The 21,430-nt window shown below is 48.1% G+C and overlaps 1 protein-coding gene and 1 long non-coding RNA gene across 3 annotated transcripts; both read right to left on the bottom strand.

The window, feature by feature from the left end:
• Positions 1-9,539: 9,539 nt before the first annotated feature.
• LOC139562581 (golgin subfamily A member 6-like protein 22) lies at positions 9,540-12,609 on the bottom strand. Of its 2 annotated transcripts, none has more exons than XM_071380372.1 (2): positions 9,868-12,609; positions 9,540-9,722 (listed from the first exon to the last, which is right to left on the bottom strand). In XM_071380372.1, exon 1 carries the CDS (start codon positions 12,557-12,559, stop codon positions 10,502-10,504), a length of 2,058 nt encoding a protein of 685 aa, XP_071236473.1. In that variant the 5' UTR covers positions 12,560-12,609; the 3' UTR covers positions 9,540-9,722; positions 9,868-10,501. The 2 variants fall into 2 exon arrangements, with proteins under 2 accessions (XP_071236473.1, XP_071236474.1); XM_071380373.1 differs by having other exon boundaries at positions 9,540-9,986; positions 10,301-12,609.
• Positions 12,610-12,632: 23 nt separating this feature from the next.
• LOC139562582 (uncharacterized) lies at positions 12,633-18,898 on the bottom strand. The gene is made up of 3 exons (XR_011672409.1): positions 18,791-18,898; positions 13,706-13,766; positions 12,633-13,540 (listed from the first exon to the last, which is right to left on the bottom strand). It is a non-coding gene; the product is annotated as an uncharacterized lncRNA (long non-coding RNA).
• Positions 18,899-21,430: the final 2,532 nt, after the last annotated feature.

The following is a 21,430-nucleotide window of genomic DNA, read 5'->3' as shown; positions in this document are numbered from 1 at the left end:
TCAATGTAGGTAGCTAAATAGTATTGTAGCGACCCGCACAGACAGCGGTATGTTATGTGGTAGGCTATTAGTGGGTTGTGTTGTACTTGCCAGTGTTCGCGGGGTCCGACATGCCAATCAACCTGCTATCTGCCAATCACGAGGATGCTTGGAATGTTCTGATGCCGGTCATCCTGGTGGTTGGCGGAGTGGCGTGGAGGGGGGTTGGGCAGGGGGATGGAGCATTGGAAGTTAAGACCAGGCTTAACCATTGTTCTCTCTCTTACGTCTGGGCTTCACAAGAGAAGGTCACGGTTGGCTTGTGGGGTATCTTTCGTTTATTTGGCGTGGGCTACGGCCAAACAGTAGCCTGTGTAAAGTTGGGTTAATAAACCGTCAATTCGTAAACTCAACCCTCTGTCTGGACAATTGTTCCTTTATGATCTAGTCAGGTCATTACATTGGTGTCAGAAGTAAAAACGTTGATAAAAGTTAGCCAGCTAGCTAGCGGACTTCTATGGCTAGCTACCGTAGGTGAGAACGGGGGTTGAAAATGCTTTGAGGAAACCCGAAAGTGAAGGTGGAGGTAGGGGACAATTATGGCCAAGGAGGTGCGTGTGCATGGACGTCGGAGGAGCTGGCTGAGGAGATCGCCAGGGCATCGGAGCCCAGAGGCCGCTTGAGGGAGGACGTTAGAGTGATGGCGGCTGAAGCCGGCATGAGTCCTTCGTCAACTGTGCTTCGCGTGGATTCTGGTTGGCGGACCGAAGGGGTGACGTCAACCCGGCGGGACGAGGAATCTGGGGCTCAGGATGTAAACAAACATGGCGGCGCCCAGTTCCCGGCTGCGTCCGTATCTGTTAAGACCCCGAAGTATTCCGGTAAGGCGGATTGGGAAGCTTTTCATGCTCAGTTTGAACTGTTAGCTCATTTTAGGGGGTGGTCGAATGAAGATAGGGCACTGCAGTTGGCTTTATGCCTCACTGATGAAGCTCTGGCCTGTTTGATATTGATTAGCCCCGAGGACAGACGTGATTATGGTGCTTTAGTGGGAGCACTGAGGAGGCGCTATGGACAGTGTGTACAGCCCGGGCTACTGTGCTCCGAAACTGAGTAATAGATGCAGGCAGCCTGGAGAGCCTCTACGGGTGCTAGCTAATGACATTGAGAGCCTCTCTCGGCGGGCACATGCTCACATGCCCCCCTCCGTGCAGAGCGAGCTAGCACGGGACCAGTTCATACAGGCGCTCTCTCCTACGGAGCGGCGCATACAGACCCAGCTGGCTCATCTTGAGTCATTGCAGATAGCCTTGGAGATGGCTTTGGAGAGGGAGCTGGTGTGGGCTGGGGCTTCAGCTGGGGCTTTGGTGGGGGTGCAGGGAGACAGACCCTCTGTGCGAGCTGGGGGGCAGAGCAGCCCGGAGCCGGAAAAGCCTGCATGGGTGGCTGAAATGACAGAACTCATTCGTGCTGTGTCGCTACAGGCGGCACGAAACACACGCCCTGGTCCCAGGGTCTGCTGGGGTTGTGGCCAGCCAGGCCATCTGCGCCGGGATTGCCCCATGTCCCCCAGAGCTCAGGGAAACGGCTCGGGGTCCACATAGACCGGGTAGTGCGGACCCCTGGCTTTCTATCCCAACCACCATCTTCTTCAGGAGGAGCCCACCGGCACAGACGGTGGAAGCAAGGCTCCACTTCCCCCAGAAGCAGACGAGGGCAAGCGGATGGAGCCTGTTGTTGTGGTGGGCCGGGCCTGTGTTGTGGACTTTTGTCATGTCCCTGTCACTGTGGAGGGGGTGCCCTGCTCTGCCCTGGTGGACACTGGGTCCACAGTAACCCTGGTGAGGCCAGATATTGTGCCAGGTTGGACTCAGTGTGAGCCCACAACTGTGCAGCTCCGCACAGTCACAGGTGAGCTGGCACCCATGAAAGGGAAGGGAATAATGACTCTGACAGTAGGGGGCAGGTCTGTGCGTCATCCTGTGTGGGTGGCGGCTGTGCAGGACCCTTGCATACTGGGGTTGGACTTTCTTAGGAGCACAGGCTGCCAGTTAGACCTAAATGGGGGCACACTGAGCTTCCAGGGAGGGCCGGCAGTCACCATGGCCCCCCCTAATGTCACATTCACTCAACCCAACATACCCTTTACTCCAACAGTTAAAGCAGCAGAGACTCATGGCTGCCCCCCCCCCACATCTGTGTGTGACTTTTCCCCAGCCCCCCTGTCACCTACGGCTGTGTGTTACATTCTCCCAGCTACCTCCACGACAAAGCCCTCTGTGAGCCCGGGCCACACCCCCCCAGCCCAGCTACCCCAGATGGGAGAGGAGAGGACACTGTCTACAGTGAGGGAGATATGGGGGAGGAACTGTGTTGGTCTTGACCCCGAGCAGCAGGAACGGTTGTGGCAGTGGCTGTTTGAATTCAGAGACAGCTTTGCGCTGAGTGAGGAAGAGGTGGGTCAGACTCATCTGCTGCAGCATGAGATCGACACAGGTGATGCTCGACCCATCAAGATGCGTCCCCGCCGTATCCCGCTGGCACGCCAGGAGGCGGCAGACAAGGCTGTGTTGGAGATGCAGCGGGCGGTCTTCATCGAGCCCTCAGACAGCCCCTGGGCGGCACCAGTCATCATGGTTCCGAAGAAGGGGGGCAAGCTGAGGTTGTGCGGACTACAGGCGGCTGAATGAGGTAACCAGGAAGGACTCATACCCCATACCACGTATCGATGAGTCGCTGGACCTGGTTAGGGGGTCCTCCTGGTTCTCCTCACTAGACCTCAGCAGTTGCTACTGGCAGGAGCCCCTCTCCCCAGAGGCCAGAGCCAAAACTGGGTTCTCCACTAACAGAGGACACTGGCAGTTCAAGGTCCTGTGCTTCGGCCTATGCAACGCTCCAGCTACTTTTGAGCGTTTGATTGACAGGGTGCTGGATGGCATCCACCGACAGCAGTGTCTGGTGTACCTTGATGACATCCTGGCCCATGGCAGCTCCTTCCAGTCAGCCCTGGTGGCGCAACGGCGTGTGCTGGAGCGGGTGGCTGCCGCAGGTCTGAAGCTCCACCCCGAGAAGTGCCACTTCATGAGGAGAGCGGTGTCCTTCTTGGGCCACCGAGTGGGGAAGGAGGGGATCAGCACCATGGAGGACAAGGTGGGGGCTGTCCGAGACTGGCCCACCCCCACCGACCAGCGTCAGCTGAAGAGCTTCCTGGGCCTGGCCTCGTACTACAGGAGGTTTGTACAGGGCTTCTCAGGCGTCGCTGCTCCCCTGAACCGCCTGCTGCCGAAGGACAAGGCTTTCACTTGGACAGTGGAGTGTGAGGAGGCCTTCAACACCCTCAAACGTGCACTGATCGAGGCCCCCGTGCTCGCCCCCCCTGACCTCACCTTGCCCTTTATCCTGGACACAGACGCGAGCAATGTGGGCATGGGTGGGTGTTATGGGATTTTTATGAATAAATGACTAAAATATGTATACATTTGACTTAGATGTTACTGTATGAATGAAACTTATTATAATCATAATGCTGAATGTAATATGTTCCTTGTTAGAAAGAATGGGTTTATCTTCAGACAGGCTTGAATGATGTATCTACCCAGGGAGGGGAAAGACCTTGGGTTGGTTGCAGATAGTTTAACAGGTGGCAGACAGTAATGAGAACGCTAACTATACTGCCATTGTATCCGAGAGGAGGATGGACATTAAAACCTATGACATCATCTTTATTATATAACCTGATGTAAAATGTATTATGATCAGTACTCTCGAGAATAAACGCTATTGATTGATTGATTTTAAGACTGGTTTCTGTCCATTTTATGCTGATAAGTATCTTACAAATTCTTATGTATGGGCAGAGTGTTTTAATTGAATTGGTTGATAAACATAGGAATTAAATTCCTTTAACAGTGGGGTGCTGGCCCAGGTGGGGCCAGAGGGGGAGAGAGTGGTGGCGTACTTCAGCAAAACATTTGACAAACATGAGCGCCGCTACTGTGTCACCCGGCGGGAGCTCTTGGCTGTTGCGGCTTCCGTAAAACACTTCAAGTACTACCTGGGTGGCCTGCCCTTTACTGTAAGGACTGACCACTCTGCTCTCCAGTGGCTCATGTCTTTCAGAGAGCCAGAGGGGCAGGTGGCACGCTGGTTGGAGGAGCTTCAGCCGTATGACTTTACAGTGGTGCACAGGGCAGGGGCACGCCACTCCAACGCCCTGTACTGTAGACGGCTGCCGCCACTGTGAGCGGAGAGAGGGACGGGAGAGAGAGCTGTGTGCAGAGGAGGGGGTCTGTGCCACAGTGTGTCGGGCGAGCGGGCCTGTCTGCTGTGAGCTGCAGACTGTCGACGTGGCTGAATGGGGGCAGCAGCAGGGACGGGACACAGACCTACAGCCAGTGCTAGTGTGGGTAGAGGCGCAGGTGAGGCCACCTTGGGAAGAGGTTACAGCGCTCTTACTCGCGACCAAATGGTAGTGGTCAAAGTTTGAGCGACTGCGGCTGACTGATGGCGTGCTACAGCGGGCATGGAAGGAGTCAGCTACGGGAGAGGAGAGGTGGCAGGTGGTGGTTCCAAAAGCATTGCGGGAGGCTGTGCTCCAGAGTACTCATGGGGGGGTGGGGACTGGACACTTTGGGGTCACAAAAACACTGCGCTGCCTCCGTTAGGGCTTTTACTGGGGGCAGCACAAGAGGGATGTGGAAGACTTTTGCCGCCGCTGTGATAACTGCACAGCGAGAAAGGGCCCCCCAGGCCGCTCTCATGCTCAGCTCCAACAGTTCCCAGTGGGGGCTCCCATGGAGAGGGTGGGAGTGGATGTAGTTGGGCCGTTCCCCACCACAGACAGTGGAAACCGCTGGGTGCTCACGGCCATGGACTATTTCACAAAATGGCCCGAGGCCTATGCTCTGCCTGACCAGGAGTCAGAGACCATCGTCAACGCCCTGACGGCGAGGATGTTCAGCAGGTTTGGAGCTGCAGAGTCCATCCACAGCGACCAAGGCAGAAACTTTGAGTCCTGTGTGTTTACCACCATGTGTGAGAGGCTGGGTATGCACAAAACCCGCACTACTCCTCTCCATCCAAGTGATGGCCTTGTGGAGCGCTTCAACAAAACGCTTGGACAGCAGCTGGCCATCGTCTCTGCCAAACACCATTGTGACTGGGACAAGCACCTGCCTATGGTCCTCATGGCATGCCGCTCCGCCGTCCAAGACTCCACCTCCTGCACGCCTGCCCTCCTCATGCTGAGGAGAGAGATCCGCACCCCTGCGGAGATGGCGTTTGGTCGGCCCCTGGATAGCCCTCATGTTCCCCCGGGGCCGGAGTATGCCCGGAGACTCCAGGACCGCCTGGAGACAGCCCACACCTTCGCCAGAGAGCAGCTGGTGAATGCAGGTGTGAGGCAGAAAAGGAACTATGACGTGCACACCCGGGGAAGGCACTTTGTGGCTGGGGAGCTGGTCTGGGTCTACAGCCCCCTAAGGAAAAAAGGCAGATGCCCCAAGTTGGACAGTCACTGGGTGGGACCCTGCAGCGTCCTGGAGAGGGTAGGGGAGGTTGTTTACCGTGTGCAGCTTCCTCCCAGGGGGAGAAAGGTGGCACTGCACCGGGACAGGTTAGCCCCATACAGAGGGGCCTCTGCTCCCCAAACCCCAGGGACCTCCACAATTCCCCTCTCTGGCAATGACATTCTCCAGGCACCCACCCCCAGGTGCCGCAGACAAGGCTCCAGACAGCCCACTCCCCCTGTCTCCCTCCCTGTGTCACTGCGTGGTTCCCCGGAGCCACGGACTGTATTCCCTGTTCCCGCTTCCTTGTCCCCCATATCCCTTCCTTCATCCCCTGGGTCTCAGAGGGGCAGCCCCCTGCCACGGATGGAGCCCCGTTTCACATCTGGACACTCCACGACCATCACGGCCAGGCAGGCAAAGGAGACCTCCGGGTCGCTTCAGAGACTTTGTTTGTTCCCACGGGGACGAGGGACTTTGTGGTGGGGGGGCTGTGTAGCGACCCGCACAGACAGCGGTGTGTTATGTGGTAGGCTATTAGTGGGTTGTGTTGTACTTACCAGTGTTCGCGGGGTCCGACATGCCAATCAACCTGCTATCTGCCAATCACGGGGATGCCTGGAATGTTCTGATGCCGGGCATCCTGGTGGTTGGCGGAGTGGCGTGGAGGGGGGTTGGGCAGGGGGATGGAGCATTGGAAGTTAAGACCAGGTTTAGCCATTGTTCTCTCTCTTACGTCTGGGCTTCACAAGAGAAGGTCACGGTTGGCTTGTGGGGTATCTTTCGTTTATTTGGCGTGGGTTACGGCCAAACAGTAGCCTGTGTAAAGTTGGGTTAATAAACCGTCAATTCGTAAACTCAACCCTCTGTCTGAACAATTGTTCCTTTATGATCTAATCAGGTCATTATAGTATGGAACTGCTGAAAGATAGCCATGTCACTCTGGTGATTGTTTGCACTGTCTGCAGCTTGATCAATGCACGTTTCCTACAGGCAGCACACTCTTTGGCTAACGTCCATAGCTAGTTTACCTTGGTCATTGAATCGCTTGTCCACACGGTAAGAAATATATTTCACACAGGTTGACTCTTCGACGTGTGAGATATGCTTATTGACCTCTTCAATTGTTTCAAAGACAGCTTCGTCGCTCTTTTTTGTTTATAATCTGCTACCAATGCATATAAAGAGTCATATAAACATTCAAAAATGTCGCTAGCTAAACTAAAGCGGTAATGTTTGCGATTATTTAATTGGTTCACGTGACCCGCCTTCTTCAAATTGTGGTTTCTCATTGATGTAACGCGAGATCCGTCACTAAAATGGAAACAAACGATTGGCTTCTATTCGAAACTAATCAACCATTTTCTTACACGTTATTAGATTGCGACTCAACCACGTTGAGGACAACAGACGCTTGACGGTACCGAATTTAAAATCTTTTTGTAGCAATTTTCGTCAATGTTTCAACAGAATACAATTCGGGTTACAAATCGTATATTTTGCCACTGGCATAGAAGTTATACTTTGTCGAGATCATGGACTCAGTTATCAAGGACAAGACTACTGCACGTACAACCGCTTGCATCAGGGACCAGTCAATGGTCCTCTTCACAGTCAAGACACAGCAGTGGTCCGATTTAGCCAGTTGCTTTCAGGCAGTATCGAAGAGATGTACCTCTAGATAAACAATTCTCTACCACAAATCACGTCTGCAGCGATTCCATTGGGAAGATTCAGTCAAAGCATTACCACTTGGTTTACACATGCAAGGTAATGGATGAGATTTTAAATGGAAGATCAGTTCTTTTTCACATCATGTATCTACAGTGACAGTCATAGCATGATTTGGCAATCAAGATTTGGTTGGTGAGGTGATCAAAACACTGGTACTCAGGGCCCGTATCCACAAAACATCTCAGAGTAGGAGTGTGATGGATTTTTATTTGTATTTAACTTTTATTTAACTAGGCAAGTCAGTTAAGAACAAATTCTTATTTACAATGACAGCCTAGGGTCAGTGGCCAAAGCCCGCGAACAGGAATATTCCAAGTTTAGACAGAAGGGGGGAGTCAGATCGCTATGATCGCCAGGAACTTTACTTTTGGTGTCTATTTTTAATTGTTGCGCTACTGGTGCTGCCTGTTGATGTTAGGTAGGCAGCTACAGTAGCTGAATGATGTTAACATCTTCGGGTTTTGTTTCATTACATGTATTTTATTTCATCTGGGTGCTTGTGTCACCTACTAACACCCTGGTACTACCCGTAGCTCCCGTTCTCCTCAGTCCGAGAAAACAGTGAGACAAAGGTATGTGTTGCTGATTACTCCTTTGTAGAAGTCCATAACGTGAAATAAATAAAACATCCCAAGGTTAATGCTGTATATATTGTTATAAGGGAGTGTGAGACTATTGAAACATGTAACTTTCAGAGTTTTATTGTTGTTATTAATATAGTTGACAGAGTGCTAAAAGTGCTGCTGTTGCTAGCTAGCATGCCTTTCTGTGATGCAGACGGTTAGATGAGCTGCCGGCTGGTGCTGGCGTTGCATTATGGGAGATGTAGTTTGGTCCTTTACGGTATGAATGGAATAGAGGCGATTTCACACGTTGTAACTTGTTTATGTTGCAGTGTTTTTGTACATGAGTCACAAGGTGAGCGCTACCATCAGTCCTGTGTCATGCCAACACTAAAGCATCCTGAGACCATTCATGTGTGGGGTTGCTTCTCAGCCAAGGGAGTGGGCTCACTCACAATTTTGCCTAAGAGCACAGCCATGAGTAAAGAATGGTACCAACACATCCTTCGAGAGCAACTTCTCCCAACCATCCAGGAACAGTTTGCTGACAAACAATACCTTTTCCAGCATAATGGACAACCTTGCCATAAGGCAAAAGTGATAACTAAGTGGCTCGGGGAACAAAACATCGATATTTTGGGTCCATGGCCAGGAAACTCCCCAGACCTTAATCCCATTGAGAACTTGTGGTCAATCCTCAAGAGGCGGGTGGACAAACAAAAACCCACAAATTCTGACAAACTCCAAGCATTGATTATGCAAGAATGGGCTGCCATCAGTCAGGATGTGGCCCAGAAGTTAATTGACAGCATGCCAGGGCAGATTGCAGAGGTCTTGAAAAGAAGGGTCAACACTGCCACTATTGACTCTTTGCATCAACTTCATGTAATTGTCAATAAAAGTCTTTGACACTTATGAAATGCTTGTAATTATACTTCAGTATTCCATAGTAACATCTGACAAAAATATCTAAAGACACTGAAGCAGCAAACTTTGTGGAAATTAATATTTGTGTCATTCTCAGAACTTTTGGCCACAAGGATATGTATTATCCCTATTGATAGTGATTTGCACAGAAGAGAAATGGAACTGCAGTCATAAGTGAATCCCGTATTAATAGGCTGTAACGTTTGTGTGGACTAAAGGGCCCTACACCCTTCACGCAAATGCAGCATCATTTTCTCACACAGTTGTAGGTACTTGAGTTTTGGAACAAACTATATACGATGCTCCTTCGCTCTGTTTGCATGAAGTGTGTAGCCTCCTTAAGACGAGTATTATTCCTGAATATTTTTATTTATTATTCATGTTTTTTTCCCTAAAGGAACATTGAGGAAATCCTTGCAGCGAAAGGGGAGAAAGTGAAGAGGGTAGAAGAAGAGGCGGCCTTCGATATTGTTATAGATGAGTCCGGCAAGGATACAACACAGACTGCTCAAGATGCAAAGAAACCTTCACCAGAGTCTGATGACTCAGGGAAATCATGACTAACTCTCTGTGGGGGTGTGTGCGCGCATACATGCATTTGTCGATGGACTGATCACAACAAGGACACCATTCTCTATGAGGGAGAAATAGCTATTACTAAGTAAATGCAACACTTCTTTTGATATTTCTATTTCCATATTGTTTTCATAAGATGTTGATCATTTCTTATCACACTATTTTATACCAACTGAACACTACTGCCAGAATATTCATTGGGTTTACACCAATCTTATTACTACTGCACTGATCACAATCAAACAGAAAAGGCTGATGCTTGCAATTCATTTTTATTGTAAAGTTGTATGATATAAAGCAGGAAGAATTAACATCCAAAAGCCCATTTAGGGCCATGGCAAACTGCCTATCATAAACCCTCTTCCTCCATGGTGTCCTCCAGCAGCTCATGAAAGCAATGCTGTCAATCCACATGGAAGCAGAACATAGAGTGCTCCTGTAAAACAATTATATCCTGTCAGGAATGAATCAAACAGTTATTGAACAAATGGGATTCACAGTAATACATTTGTCTGAGAATTGTCAATCATGAACCCCAGTTCTGGAGCCCCTATCCTCTCATCACAAGCCCAAGCACTTACCTCATCTGCTCTTCTGTGTTTTCCTCTTCCTGCCTCCCTCCCTTACATCCTTTCCTATTGATGCTTCAACAGATCTGTTTCTTTGGCTGCTCTTTTCATCTATCTCAGACTTGAACAGGCTTGGAAAGAGGACAAAAGGAAACCAAAGCAACTTTAAAAGAGAAGTAGAAGAGGCAGACTTCAGTTCTTTTTGACATGTCTGTTGGCTCTTTTTCCTGTGCTCTTGGTCTTCTCCTTTTCTGCTCATCCTTAGTTATTTAGATAGTTATTTTGGCCATATGTCCATCGGAATTCTAGTTCAATCTCCTCTCTTTTACTCTTATAAAATGTTTTCACCTCTTTTTTCTGGGTCTCTGTTTATCTTGCCTCCCCCCTTGTGTTTTCCATTACTTTCTTTTGATCCACTCAGCTCTTTACTGCTAATCTCATTTACCTTTTATCCCATGGTCCTTCCTGATTCTGTCCATCAGAACTTGAATTCTGTATCTTCTACTGACCTCCTGATAAACCACTCTGGTCTCCCTTCCTCCTCTCTCATGTTTCCTCCTCTTCACCCTCATGCCTGGCTTCCTTATAATATTTTCCTCCTTTTGCTTATTTTCTCATTTTTTTTGTTAGTATTTTCTTTTGTCATCTACTCAAAAGTTGTCAATGCCTCGTCCGCCGCTTTCTTCTGCTTCTTCCTTGTTCTCCTCTTCGCAGACTGTGTGTGAGCGGTCTCTGGACGCTGCTCCCTCTCTTCCCTCCGCACAGAGGCGTCAGATGTAGACGCTGTGACCTCGTATGCCACCACCTGTTTTGCTCTCTGTGTCTGCCCTTTTTTCTGACACAGCGCACGCCTCTTTTCTCTTTCAATCTGTGCATTCCTCTCTTCTCTCTCATACAGTTTCTCCATCTCCATCTTGAACCTGGCCTCGTGATCTTTTATTCTTTGAAGCTCTGCTCTCTTCTTATCCTCGTCCCGTATCCTTGTCTGCCTTTTCTGTTCCTCCTTCTCTTGTTCCTGCTGTATCTTCAATCTCCTTTTCTGTTCCTCTTTCCTCCTCTTCTCTTCTTTCTCTCGTGCCTTTTGCTGCATCTCCAACACCTTCATTCTCTCCTTTTCCCTGTTCCTCTCCTCCTCCATCCTCTGTTTCTCAATCTTTTTCAACATCTCTGCCCTCTTTTTCTCCATCTTTTTCTCTTCCTCTGCCCTCTTTTTCTCTTCTTTTGCACGGGCCTTCTGTTGCATCTCCTGCTTGTTTGTTTCTTTTTTCTCTCTTTTTTTCTCTTCCTCTTGTCTCTTTTTCTGATGTTCGATCTTTAGTTTCATCTCTGCCTTCTCCCTTTTCCTCTGCTCTTCTAACTTGTTTTTTTCCATATTTTCTGTCCTTTTCCTTTCCTCCTCATTCAATTTCTTCAATTTCTTCTGTCTCTTTTCCCACTTTTTGAGCTCTTCGTCCCTGGCTTTTTCCTTCCTCCTTTCAATCTTCATCATCTCTTCATTTCTCTTAGCCTCGTCCTTGAAATATTTGATCCTGTCTGCGTAGCTCATGGCATTAAGCTCTTCTTTCCCTCGGCTTGCCATCATAGACAATGCATTGGCGGTTGCATATCTCCCTTCCATTTTACCACTATCAATCTCCTTCCTGTCCCTCTCACCATAAGGTTCCCTGTGTAGACATCTCTGCTGTTGTCCACTCATGCTCTCCTCACTTTCACTACTCCCCTCCTGACTTGTGACCTCACTCACACTCTGAGACACATCATCCTCAGACGAGCACGAGGGAGTCACAGCCTTCTCAGTGATGACGCGGAGCGCCTTGATGTAGTCAGCTTCTGTGTTCACCCTGTGAGCGAGCGGGCACAGCTCCTCGTAAATGGACTTCCATGTGAGTGACTCCTCACAAACGTCGTCAGGCAGGTATAGATCAGATGATTGCCTCTTGAGCACATTCACAACCTCTGCCAGGTCCTGCTGGGTTTCCCCCTGAGTGTCCTCTCGGGCGGCCACTGGCGTGGCGTCTGGGCTGGCCGGGCGCTCGGGGGCTGTGGCAGGGGTATTGGATTGTTCTACTGCAGAGGAGCAGGAGGCCTCAGTGTCATCGTTCTTGTCATCGTTGTTTACCCTTTTCTTCAGAATCTCTTCCTTTCTCTTTTGGGCCATCCTCTCTTTCAGCTGTGCCTTATACATATTCGCAATTTCTGCGCCTCTCCGTTGAACTTCCTCAGACAATTCCTCAGGCGATGCAATCTCTGGCCTGTTGACCTCATCCTTAACCTTTTCCTGGCCAGTCAATGAGGACCTGGGGTGGACGTGCGGATGGGTCTGTCTCATCCGGGCAGGAGGGCCGGAAGCCAGGGGGTGGGATGGGACAGCAAATCGGTGTGAAGCGTGTGGGTGTGACTTCTTGAACTGAGAATGAGGCCATTTATCAGGGGAGGTGCAGCTCTGTGTGTCCAGAGGGGGAAAGATTGAGTGTTTCTTAGATGGGTCCTTCTGGGTGCCGGCAGCATGCTGGTCAGGCTCCGATTGGCTGTTGGCGATGTACCTATGGAGGTTGTACCAGGGGAAAGCTGGCAGTGTTGGGGAGACGGGACAAAGAATGGAGGAGGTGGAGCGCTGCTTGATCACCCCTTTATCCACCCCAATCTGTATGATGACAGACACATTTGTATTACTTAAAAGCTTGATGGTGATTGTTATTACCATCTTAAAACAATTACATGTGTATGGGTAATAAATATCATAGAGAAAACATGTTTTATTACTGTATATTAGCCTATTAGGAAAATGAACTTTTGGAATCATTCCAATTCAGAAATTCTTCCATTCTTTTTCAACTTTTGTCTAAGAATGCAGACCTTCCTAAGAATACTACCATTGCAGAATGCAGACCTTCTTAAGAATACTACCAGTGCAGAATGCAGACCTTCCTGAGAATACTACCAGTGCAGAATGCAGACCTTCCTCTGAATACTTCCAGTGTTCCGTTTTTTTCTTGCCTTCTTATTTCACTATTCTATCTATTTAGATCTCATTTCTGTGTATCAGGATTGGGAACATCTAAAGCAACTACAGTATATCTACTTATATGAAAGTCTGATTAAAGAAAACTGCTCTTGTTACCTCCTCCAAGAGTTGGTGCAGCCTAAATATTTCTCCATACAGCGCCTTAATCTCCCTCATGTTTCCTCGCTCAGTTCTCCATGTCTCTCTAGCCAATCTCCAATGGGCGAGGTCAAGGTCATGGATATCCTCCCGCATGCCTAGTTCAACCTGGGTTCCCTTCTCATTTAGCCTCTTCTTTTTCCTCTTCTTCTGGGTTGAATCGGTGTTCTCCTTGCCCTGCCTACACACCTTTAGGGCAGTAGGGATATTGAGAATAGAACATGGTATATTTTATTTTACTCATTGGATTATTATGTGCCTTCCATTGTATTTCATTGATATACAATATCAATAAGGTATAATGTTGACACTAGATCAAGCCGTAGTTAGTACAAAGTTTACACTGATTGGCCATACATGATTAGTCTGGACCACTTTAGTGGGTCGTAGATTTAGCCTGCAGATGGGACTTACATTAAGGCTGGGGAGTTGTGAGGAGTTGTGAGGCTGGTGTGTTCTGGGCCTGTGGAGTTCAGTAGTTTCTGTGCAGAAATCGTCCTGTGCAGTCCGCTTTGCCCATGGCTAGAAATGAAAATGATGACAAACATGCAGTCAGTAATGAGGTTATCGTGATACAAGTTTGTTATTTTCAATTCTAGAAAAGCTCATAGGCCTATATGTCAAAGTGATGATTTTAAATCACTGGAGTTTTGACTATGAGGGTGGTGAGAGAAAAGAGATTCTAACCATTCTTATGATGAGCCTTGGGAAGGAGAACTTTCCCATAGTTCCTTCAATTACAGTAATCCTGAAAAAGATACAATATGGCTTCAAAATATTATTATTTAAATCATCTAAATTAAATTGTGTCACAAAGTAGGCCTTTTCACACTAAATCACAAGTGGTCACAACTACTTACCACCAATCACTTCAAAAATAACCATCCAAAATATAGAAATGATTTTGACCCTGAATTGAACTTGTAAGTGTTGCCGTAATATGAGAGTAACGCTATGTCAAACCATTTAGGCTGTCATCATATCAGAATACAATCATTTATGACATCACAATTGTGATGTAATGTGGTGCCATGGGAGACCACACCCACCCTGACAGACAGCAAACACCAGAGCCACATAGGCCTATAAACCAATTTATCCATTTCTATGTTTGAAATACAGTATATTTAGTACTAGTCAGCTCATAAACATAGTAAAAACCACACTGTAGCAATGTGTATCACTTCACAGATACTGTACATGATGCATCATGAGTGGTTGTCCTCTGATGGGACCCTATTCCCTACATAGTTTACTACTTTTGACCATGGCACATAGGACTATGTAAAAAATACCTTTGTTCGTCCTCACAATCAATTTTGCGTTGACATTAACTCATTTTTGCTAAGTGAAAATTATGGGACAACAACAAAGAAATGTATTCTATATACTGCTCTCTCCTCGTCTGCCCACGTGTTCTCGCACACCCCGAGAGCTTCTGGTCAGCGGGGTGGTGGCACTGGGATCCTCATCTCTCCCAAGTGGACATTCTCTCTTTCTCCCCTGACCCATCTGTCTATCGCCTCCTTTGAATTCCATGCTGTCACAGTTACCAGCCCTTTCAAGCTTAACATCCTTATCATTTATCGCCCTCCAGGTTCCCTTGGAGAGTTCATCAATGAGCTTGACGCCCTGATAAGTTCCTTTCCTGAGGATGGCTCACCTCTCACAGTTCTGGGTGACTTTAACCTCCCCACGTCTACCTTTGACTCATTCCTCTCTGCCTCCTTCTTTCCACTCCTCTCCTCTTTTGACCTCACCCTCTCACCTTCCCCCCCTACTCACAAGGCAGGCAATACGCTTGACCTCATCTTTACTAGATGCTGTTCTTCCACTAATCTCATTGCAACTCCCCTCCAAGTCTCCGACCACTACCTTGTATCCTTTTCCCTCTCGCTCTCATCCAACACTTCCCACACTGCCCCTACTCGGATGGTATCGCGCCGTCCCAACCTTCGCTCTCTCTCCCCCGCTACTCTCTCCTCTTCCATCCTATCATCTCTTCCCTCTGCTCAAACCTTCTCCAACCTATCTCCTGATTCTGCCTCCTCAACCCTCCTCTCCTCCCTTTCTGCATCCTTTGACTCTCTATGTCCCCTATCCTCCAGGCCGGCTCGGTCCTCCCCTCCTGCTCCGTGGCTCGACGACTCATTGCGAGCTCACAGAACAGGGCTCCGGGCAGCCGAGCGGAAATGGAGGAAAACTCGCCTCCCTGCGAACCTGGCATCCTTTCACTCCCTCCTCTCTACATTCTCCTCTTCTGTCTCTGCTGCTAAAGCCAATTTCTACCACTCTAAATTCCAAGCATCTGCCTCTAACCCTAGGAAGCTCTTTGCCACCTTCTCCTCCCTCCTGAATCCTCCTCCCCCTCCTCCCCCCTCCTCCCTCTCTGCTGATGACTTCGTCAACCATTTTGAAAAGAAGGTCGACGACATCCGATCCTCGTTTGCTAAGTCAAACGACACCGCTGGTTCTGCTCACACTGCCCTACCCTGTGCTTTGTCCTCTTTCTCCCCTCTCTCTCCAGATGAAATCTCGCGTCTTGTGACGGCCGGCCGCCCAACAACCTGCCCGCTTGACCCTATCCCCTCCTCTCTTCTCCAGACCATTTCCGGAGACCTTCTCCCTTACCTCACCTCGCTCATCAACTCATCCTTGACCGCTGGCTACGTCCCTTCCGTCTTCAAGAGAGCGAGAGTTGCACCCCTTCTGAAAAAACCTACACTCGATCCCTCCGATGTCAACAACTACAGACCAGTATCCCTTCTTTCTTTTCTCTCCAAAACTCTTGAACGTGCCGTCCTTGGCCAGCTCTCCTGCTATCTCTCTCAGAATGACCTTCTTGATCCAAATCAGTCAGATTTCAAGACTAGTCATTCAACTGAGACTGCTCTTCTCTGTGTCACGGAGGCGCTCCGCACTGCTAAAGCTAACTCTCTCTCCTCTGCTCTCATCCTTCTAGACCTATCGGCTGCCTTTGATACTGTGAACCATCAGATCCTCCTCTCCACCCTCTCCGAGCTGGGCATCTCCGGCACGGCCCACGCTTGGATTGCGTCCTACCTGACAGGTCGCTCCTACCAGGTGGCGTGGCGAGAATCTGTCTCCGCACCACGTGCTCTCACCACTGGTGTCCCCCAGGGCTCTGTTCTAGGCCCTCTCATATTCTCGCTATACACCAAGTCACTTGGCTCTGTCATATCCTCACATGGTCTCTCCTATCATTGCTATGCAGACGACACACAATTAATCTTCTCCTTTCCCCCCTCTGATAACCAGGTGGTGAATCGCATCTCTGCATGTCTGGCAGACATATCAGTGTGGATGACGGATCACCACCTCAAGCTGAACCTCGGCAAGACGGAGCTGCTCTTCCTCCCGGGGAAGGACTGCCCGTTCCATGATCTCGCCATCACGGTTGACAACTCCATTGTGTCCTCCTCCCAGAGTGCTAAGAACCTTGGCGTGATCCTGGACAACACCCTGTCGTTCTCAACTAACATCAAGGCGGTGACCCGTTCCTGTAGGTTCATGCTCTACAACATTCGCAGAGTACGACCCTGCCTCACGCAGGAAGCGGCGCAGGTCCTAATCCAGGCACTTGTCATCTCCCGTCTGGATTACTGCAACTCGCTGTTGGCTGGGCTCCCTGCCTGTGCCATTAAACCCCTACAACTCATCCAGAACGCCGCAGCCCGTCTGGTGTTCAACTTTCCCAAGTTCTCTCACGTCACCCCGCTCCTCCGCTCTCTCCACTGGCTTCCAGTTGAAGCTCGCATCCGCTACAAGACCATGGTGCTTGCCTACGGAGCTGTGAGGGGAACGGCACCTCCGTACCTTCAGGCTCTGATCAGGCCCTACACCCAAACAAGGGCACTGCGTTCATCCACCTCTGGCCTGCTCGCCTCCCTACCTCTGAGGAAGTACAGTTCCCGCTCAGCCCAGTCAAAACTGTTCGCTACTCTGGCACCCCAATGGTGGAACAAACTCCCTCACGACGCCAGGTCAGCGGAGTCAATCACCACCTTCCGGAGACACCTGAAACCCCACCTCTTTAAGGAATACCTAGGATAGGATAAAGTAATCCTTCTAACCCCCCCCCCCTTAAAAGAGTTAGATGCACTATTGTAAAGTGGTTGTTCCACTGGATATCATAAGGTGAATGCACCAATTTGTAAGTCGCTCTGGATAAGAGCGTCTGCTAAATGACTTAAATGTAAATGTAATGTATTCATAAGAAAAACTGTACATGTTGTAAATTCAATGTAGATTCCAGTAGTAAATGTACAACAAGGTAACTCTTCAGGATGTGGCAGAGTATGAAAACCTTTGCACTGTCTCTGATGCAGGTGTTTTTTCTCCACTCATTATGACATCACTGTGACGTCATATGGGGGACACTTTGCCCGAGTTTGGCATCTCCGGGGATAATGTGCAGACCACTTTCACGCATATGCACTAGCGCAATCATTGCATTTCCTCCTGCATGAATGCATTATTGCAACATTACAGAATTTTTACAATTGTCACCCTATGGGACTCCCAATCACAGCCGAATGTGATACAGCCTGGAATCAAACCAGGGACTGTAGTGACGCCTCTTGCACTGAGATGCAGTGCTTTAGACCGCTGCGCCAACGGAAGGCCAATATGAACGCAACTTCAAAGAATTTACTGAGTTACAGTCCATATAAGGAGGTCAATTGAAATTAATTCATTAGTCCCTAATCTATGGATTTCACATGACTGTACAGGGGTGCAGCCATTGGGTGGGCCTTGGAGGGCTCACCCACTTGCAGCCAGGCCCAGCCAAGGTAGCCTAGCGGTTAAGAGCGTTGGGCCAGTAATAGAAAGGTTTCTGGTTAGAATCAGCCGACTAGGTGAAAAATCTGTCTGTGCCCTTTGAGCAAGGCACTTTACCCTAATTGCTCATGTAAGTCACTCTGGATGAGAACGTCTGCTAAATTACTAAAATTGCAATGGAGGCAATGACTATGTATCCAAATTAGTGACTCTGGCTGCGTTTAGACAGGCAGCCTAGATCTGATCTTTTTTTCACTAATTGGTCTTTTGACCAATCAGATCAGTTCTGAAAAAGATCTGATGTGAAAAGATCAATTAGTAAACACAGCCTTGTTGGTGGTGAAAGGAGTCTCTGGAAAGACTCCAGGCTCTGGTCTGATGACAACATTTTCAGTGGCTCTCTGCTCTTCCCATGTAAGGATAACGTACCACAAAGCTGTTGTGCATTTTCATTTTTCTTGAATCCGTGGAAAACTCTGCATGTGCGTTCCTGAATTGTATAATAAAGCCTTGTCAAGTGTCTTTCTATCATGCACAGAAACAGGCACTGACACACAATCATCCAAACTGAAAGCTACAGACTGGGATTTTGGAAACTATTCAATTGTCATTTCAATTCTTGATATTTACTCATTGATTCTAGAAGAATATAACGTATCAATGTCTCATGTGCTCAGCACAACTGTCGGTTTATCCTTACCCAACATATTCACTTGCTTAATTTTGGGCATCAGGAGACTGAAAGCAATATATACTGAAAGCATGAATGTTGACATGCAGAATGTTTTGGGACTATATCAAAAAGTAGACTAATGAAACAATAGTCAGTAAAATGTGCATACAAACTGTTCATAAATTGCATTGAAAACATACAGCTAACACCACAAGCCCCAATGGCCTTATCTCAGAAGACAATCCAAATATCTGATGAATAGGTGGGAATGATGGAGTGCAGCACAGCCTTCTCACCAGCAGGTTGACCAGGTCTATGTTGCTGTAGTGTTCCTCTGCGATGACCTGAGCCATGACGGCATGGATGGTTTTCTCTGTGGGGAAGAAGCGCCTCAGCGGCGGCGGGGTCGTGTCTCGGTACAGCTCCGTCCACACGTACTGGACCATCTGGTTCTTTACCTCCTTCACCTTCCTCACCCCCTGCTGCACCAACGCTCGGATGTAACCTTTGACCCTGTCGTCCATCTGATCTGCACCCTGAGGGAACGAGGAGTGAGTGGCTTTTGTTAAGTAGGGAGAAAATACCCCTAACCACTGTTACAGGGTCAGATACCTGTATTCCACAGGGAATTTTAAGAGATCAAGGTTTTATTACATCTGTCTACCGAACAGACATATAGACACTAGTTATGTAGCCTAAAGAGAGTCCAATGCAATAGATCCCATGGTCATAGTATAGTAATACCTTTCCAATAGGATGGCCCTTGTGGTCAGTGACACTGGGTATTTTGAGGAAATACTGTATCTTCCACTGCACCGAGGCTGGGTTTGTCTGGAGAGCTTGTTTGATGGAAATAGACATAACCCTCCTCAACCGTGTGTGCAAGGGTACGAGGTTATTGAGGTAGATATGTACATATAGGTAGGGGTAAAGTGACTAGGCAACAGGATAGATAATAAACAGTAGCGGCAGCGTATGTGATGAGTCAAAAGAGTTAGTGCAAAAAGGGTCAATGCAGATAGTCTGGGTAGCTATTTGATTAACTATTTAGCAGTCTTAAGGCTTGGGGGTAGACACGGTTCAAAGTCCTGTTGGTTCAAGACTTGTTGCATTGGTACCGCTTGCCGTGCTGTAGCAGAGAGAACAGTCTATGGCATGGGTGGCTGGAGTCTGATCATTTTAGGGGCTTCTTTTGACACCGCCTGGTATAGAAGTCCTGGATGGCAGGTAGCACTGCTCCAGTGATGTACTGGGCCGTACGCACTACCCTCTGTAGCGCCTTGCGGATACAAAGCTGATGCCATACCAAGCTGTGATGCAGCCAGTCAGGATGCTCTCATTGGTGCAGCTGTAGAACTTTGAGGATGTTGGAGAAAATTAGTGGTAGGTAAGAATGGAATTGTTGAGATTGGTTGTGGTTGTTGAGATTGGTCAACCACCTAGAAGCATTGATGGAACCAGGGTCGTATTCATTAGGCACCATATGGAAGAACATGTAATGAAATAGGGAGGGACAACCTCTACTCCAATAAGAAAAGCTCCTTTACGTTTTCAGTTGCACAATGCTTTTTAACGCTTTTCCATAGTGTGCCCTAATGAATTCGATTCAGGTTTAGATGCAAAATACATCCTAGCTACAGATTGTTACACCTGATAATGTGATCTAACCAAAGACTTAAGGATGAAGACAGCATTGCCAATATATGGTTGGTGGAAAATTCTCTGTGCTACACCAAACGGTATCTAACCTGTAACTCCCAGTAATGGATACCAAAAATATTTTGTTAGATCACATTATCTGGTGTAACAATCTGTAGCTACATGGAACACTTAAAAGCCATTTCAGAATATCATAAATAGTAGCACCCTTTGATCCTCAAGTTCCTGCCTCTGTCAGGACCCGGTGTGAGAAACAGTCACTAATAGTTGGCAGAACCCAGAAGATGAGGCAGACACAGCAGTACTAGAGACGGTGGTTTAATAAAGGAAAAAGATCTTCAGGCAAAAAATATAAATCCACAACGTCAAAAGTAATGCCAAGAGAAAAAATGAATATCCTCCAAGATACAATGAAAATCCACAAAGTGGTAAGAACAGCAGGGAAAAACAAACCTCAAAAGAATAATCAAAAATAAACAAGAACAAAACCAGAGTACCTCAGGAAAATCCAACTAGAGAAATAAATGTTCACAGCATGGCTGGGGCTGGGTGCTAACATACAAACACAGAGCAAAGAACTGAGGAACACTAAGGGTTTAAATACCTACAAGGAAATGAGGCACAGGTGCAAATAATAACTAGAACAAGGGAAAAACAAAAGGTTCAAAAAGGCGCAATGGGGGCATCTAGTGACCAAAACCTGAACAATCCTGGCCAAATCCTGACAGCCTCTTCTTGAATCCACACTTTCCCTGGCCCCTGTGGCATCCCATAAGTTTGTGTCCGATAAACATGAAGGGTACGCTGTCAAAGGGGATAGAGGGAGTACCCTTGCCGTACTTCCATTCCCAGAATAACAGGTTCTTGTCGTCCTGTGGTGTCCAACCTGTTTAGCAGAACACATTGAAAGAGCCATTAGTCCAGAGGTGTATTCATTAGTCTGATTTGCAGCAAAACATTTTCTGTTGCAAACGTTTTGTCAACAGAAGCCATTTACTTTCTAGGAACCAAACTGAACTAAAACGGGGAGGGACTTACCTGAATGTGTCCTTGCAAAGCGTTTTATGTTTGGAGTAAACTTTCCGTTGCAAACTGCAACACAAAAACGTTTGCAACGGAATCCGACTAATGAATACACCAGTAGTTTGTGGAGGTTACATCACTACATAAGAATATTAATCAATCAATGTAGGTAGCTAAATAGTATTGTAGCGACCCGCACAGACAGCGGTATGTTATGTGGTAGGCTATTAGTGGGTTGTGTTGTACTTGCCAGT

Source organism: Salvelinus alpinus, chromosome 32 (genome assembly GCF_045679555.1).
Source record: "Salvelinus alpinus chromosome 32, SLU_Salpinus.1, whole genome shotgun sequence".
Lineage (NCBI taxonomy): Eukaryota > Metazoa > Chordata > Actinopteri > Salmoniformes > Salmonidae > Salvelinus > Salvelinus alpinus.
Note: the sequence above shows the minus strand (reverse complement) of the source record. Positions and strands in the feature narration are given on the sequence as shown.

Coding starts and splice junctions, on each gene's coding strand:
- LOC139562581 (XM_071380372.1), bottom strand. CDS start 12,559: ATGGTAATAACAATCACCATCAAGCTTTTAAGTAATACAAATGTGTCT.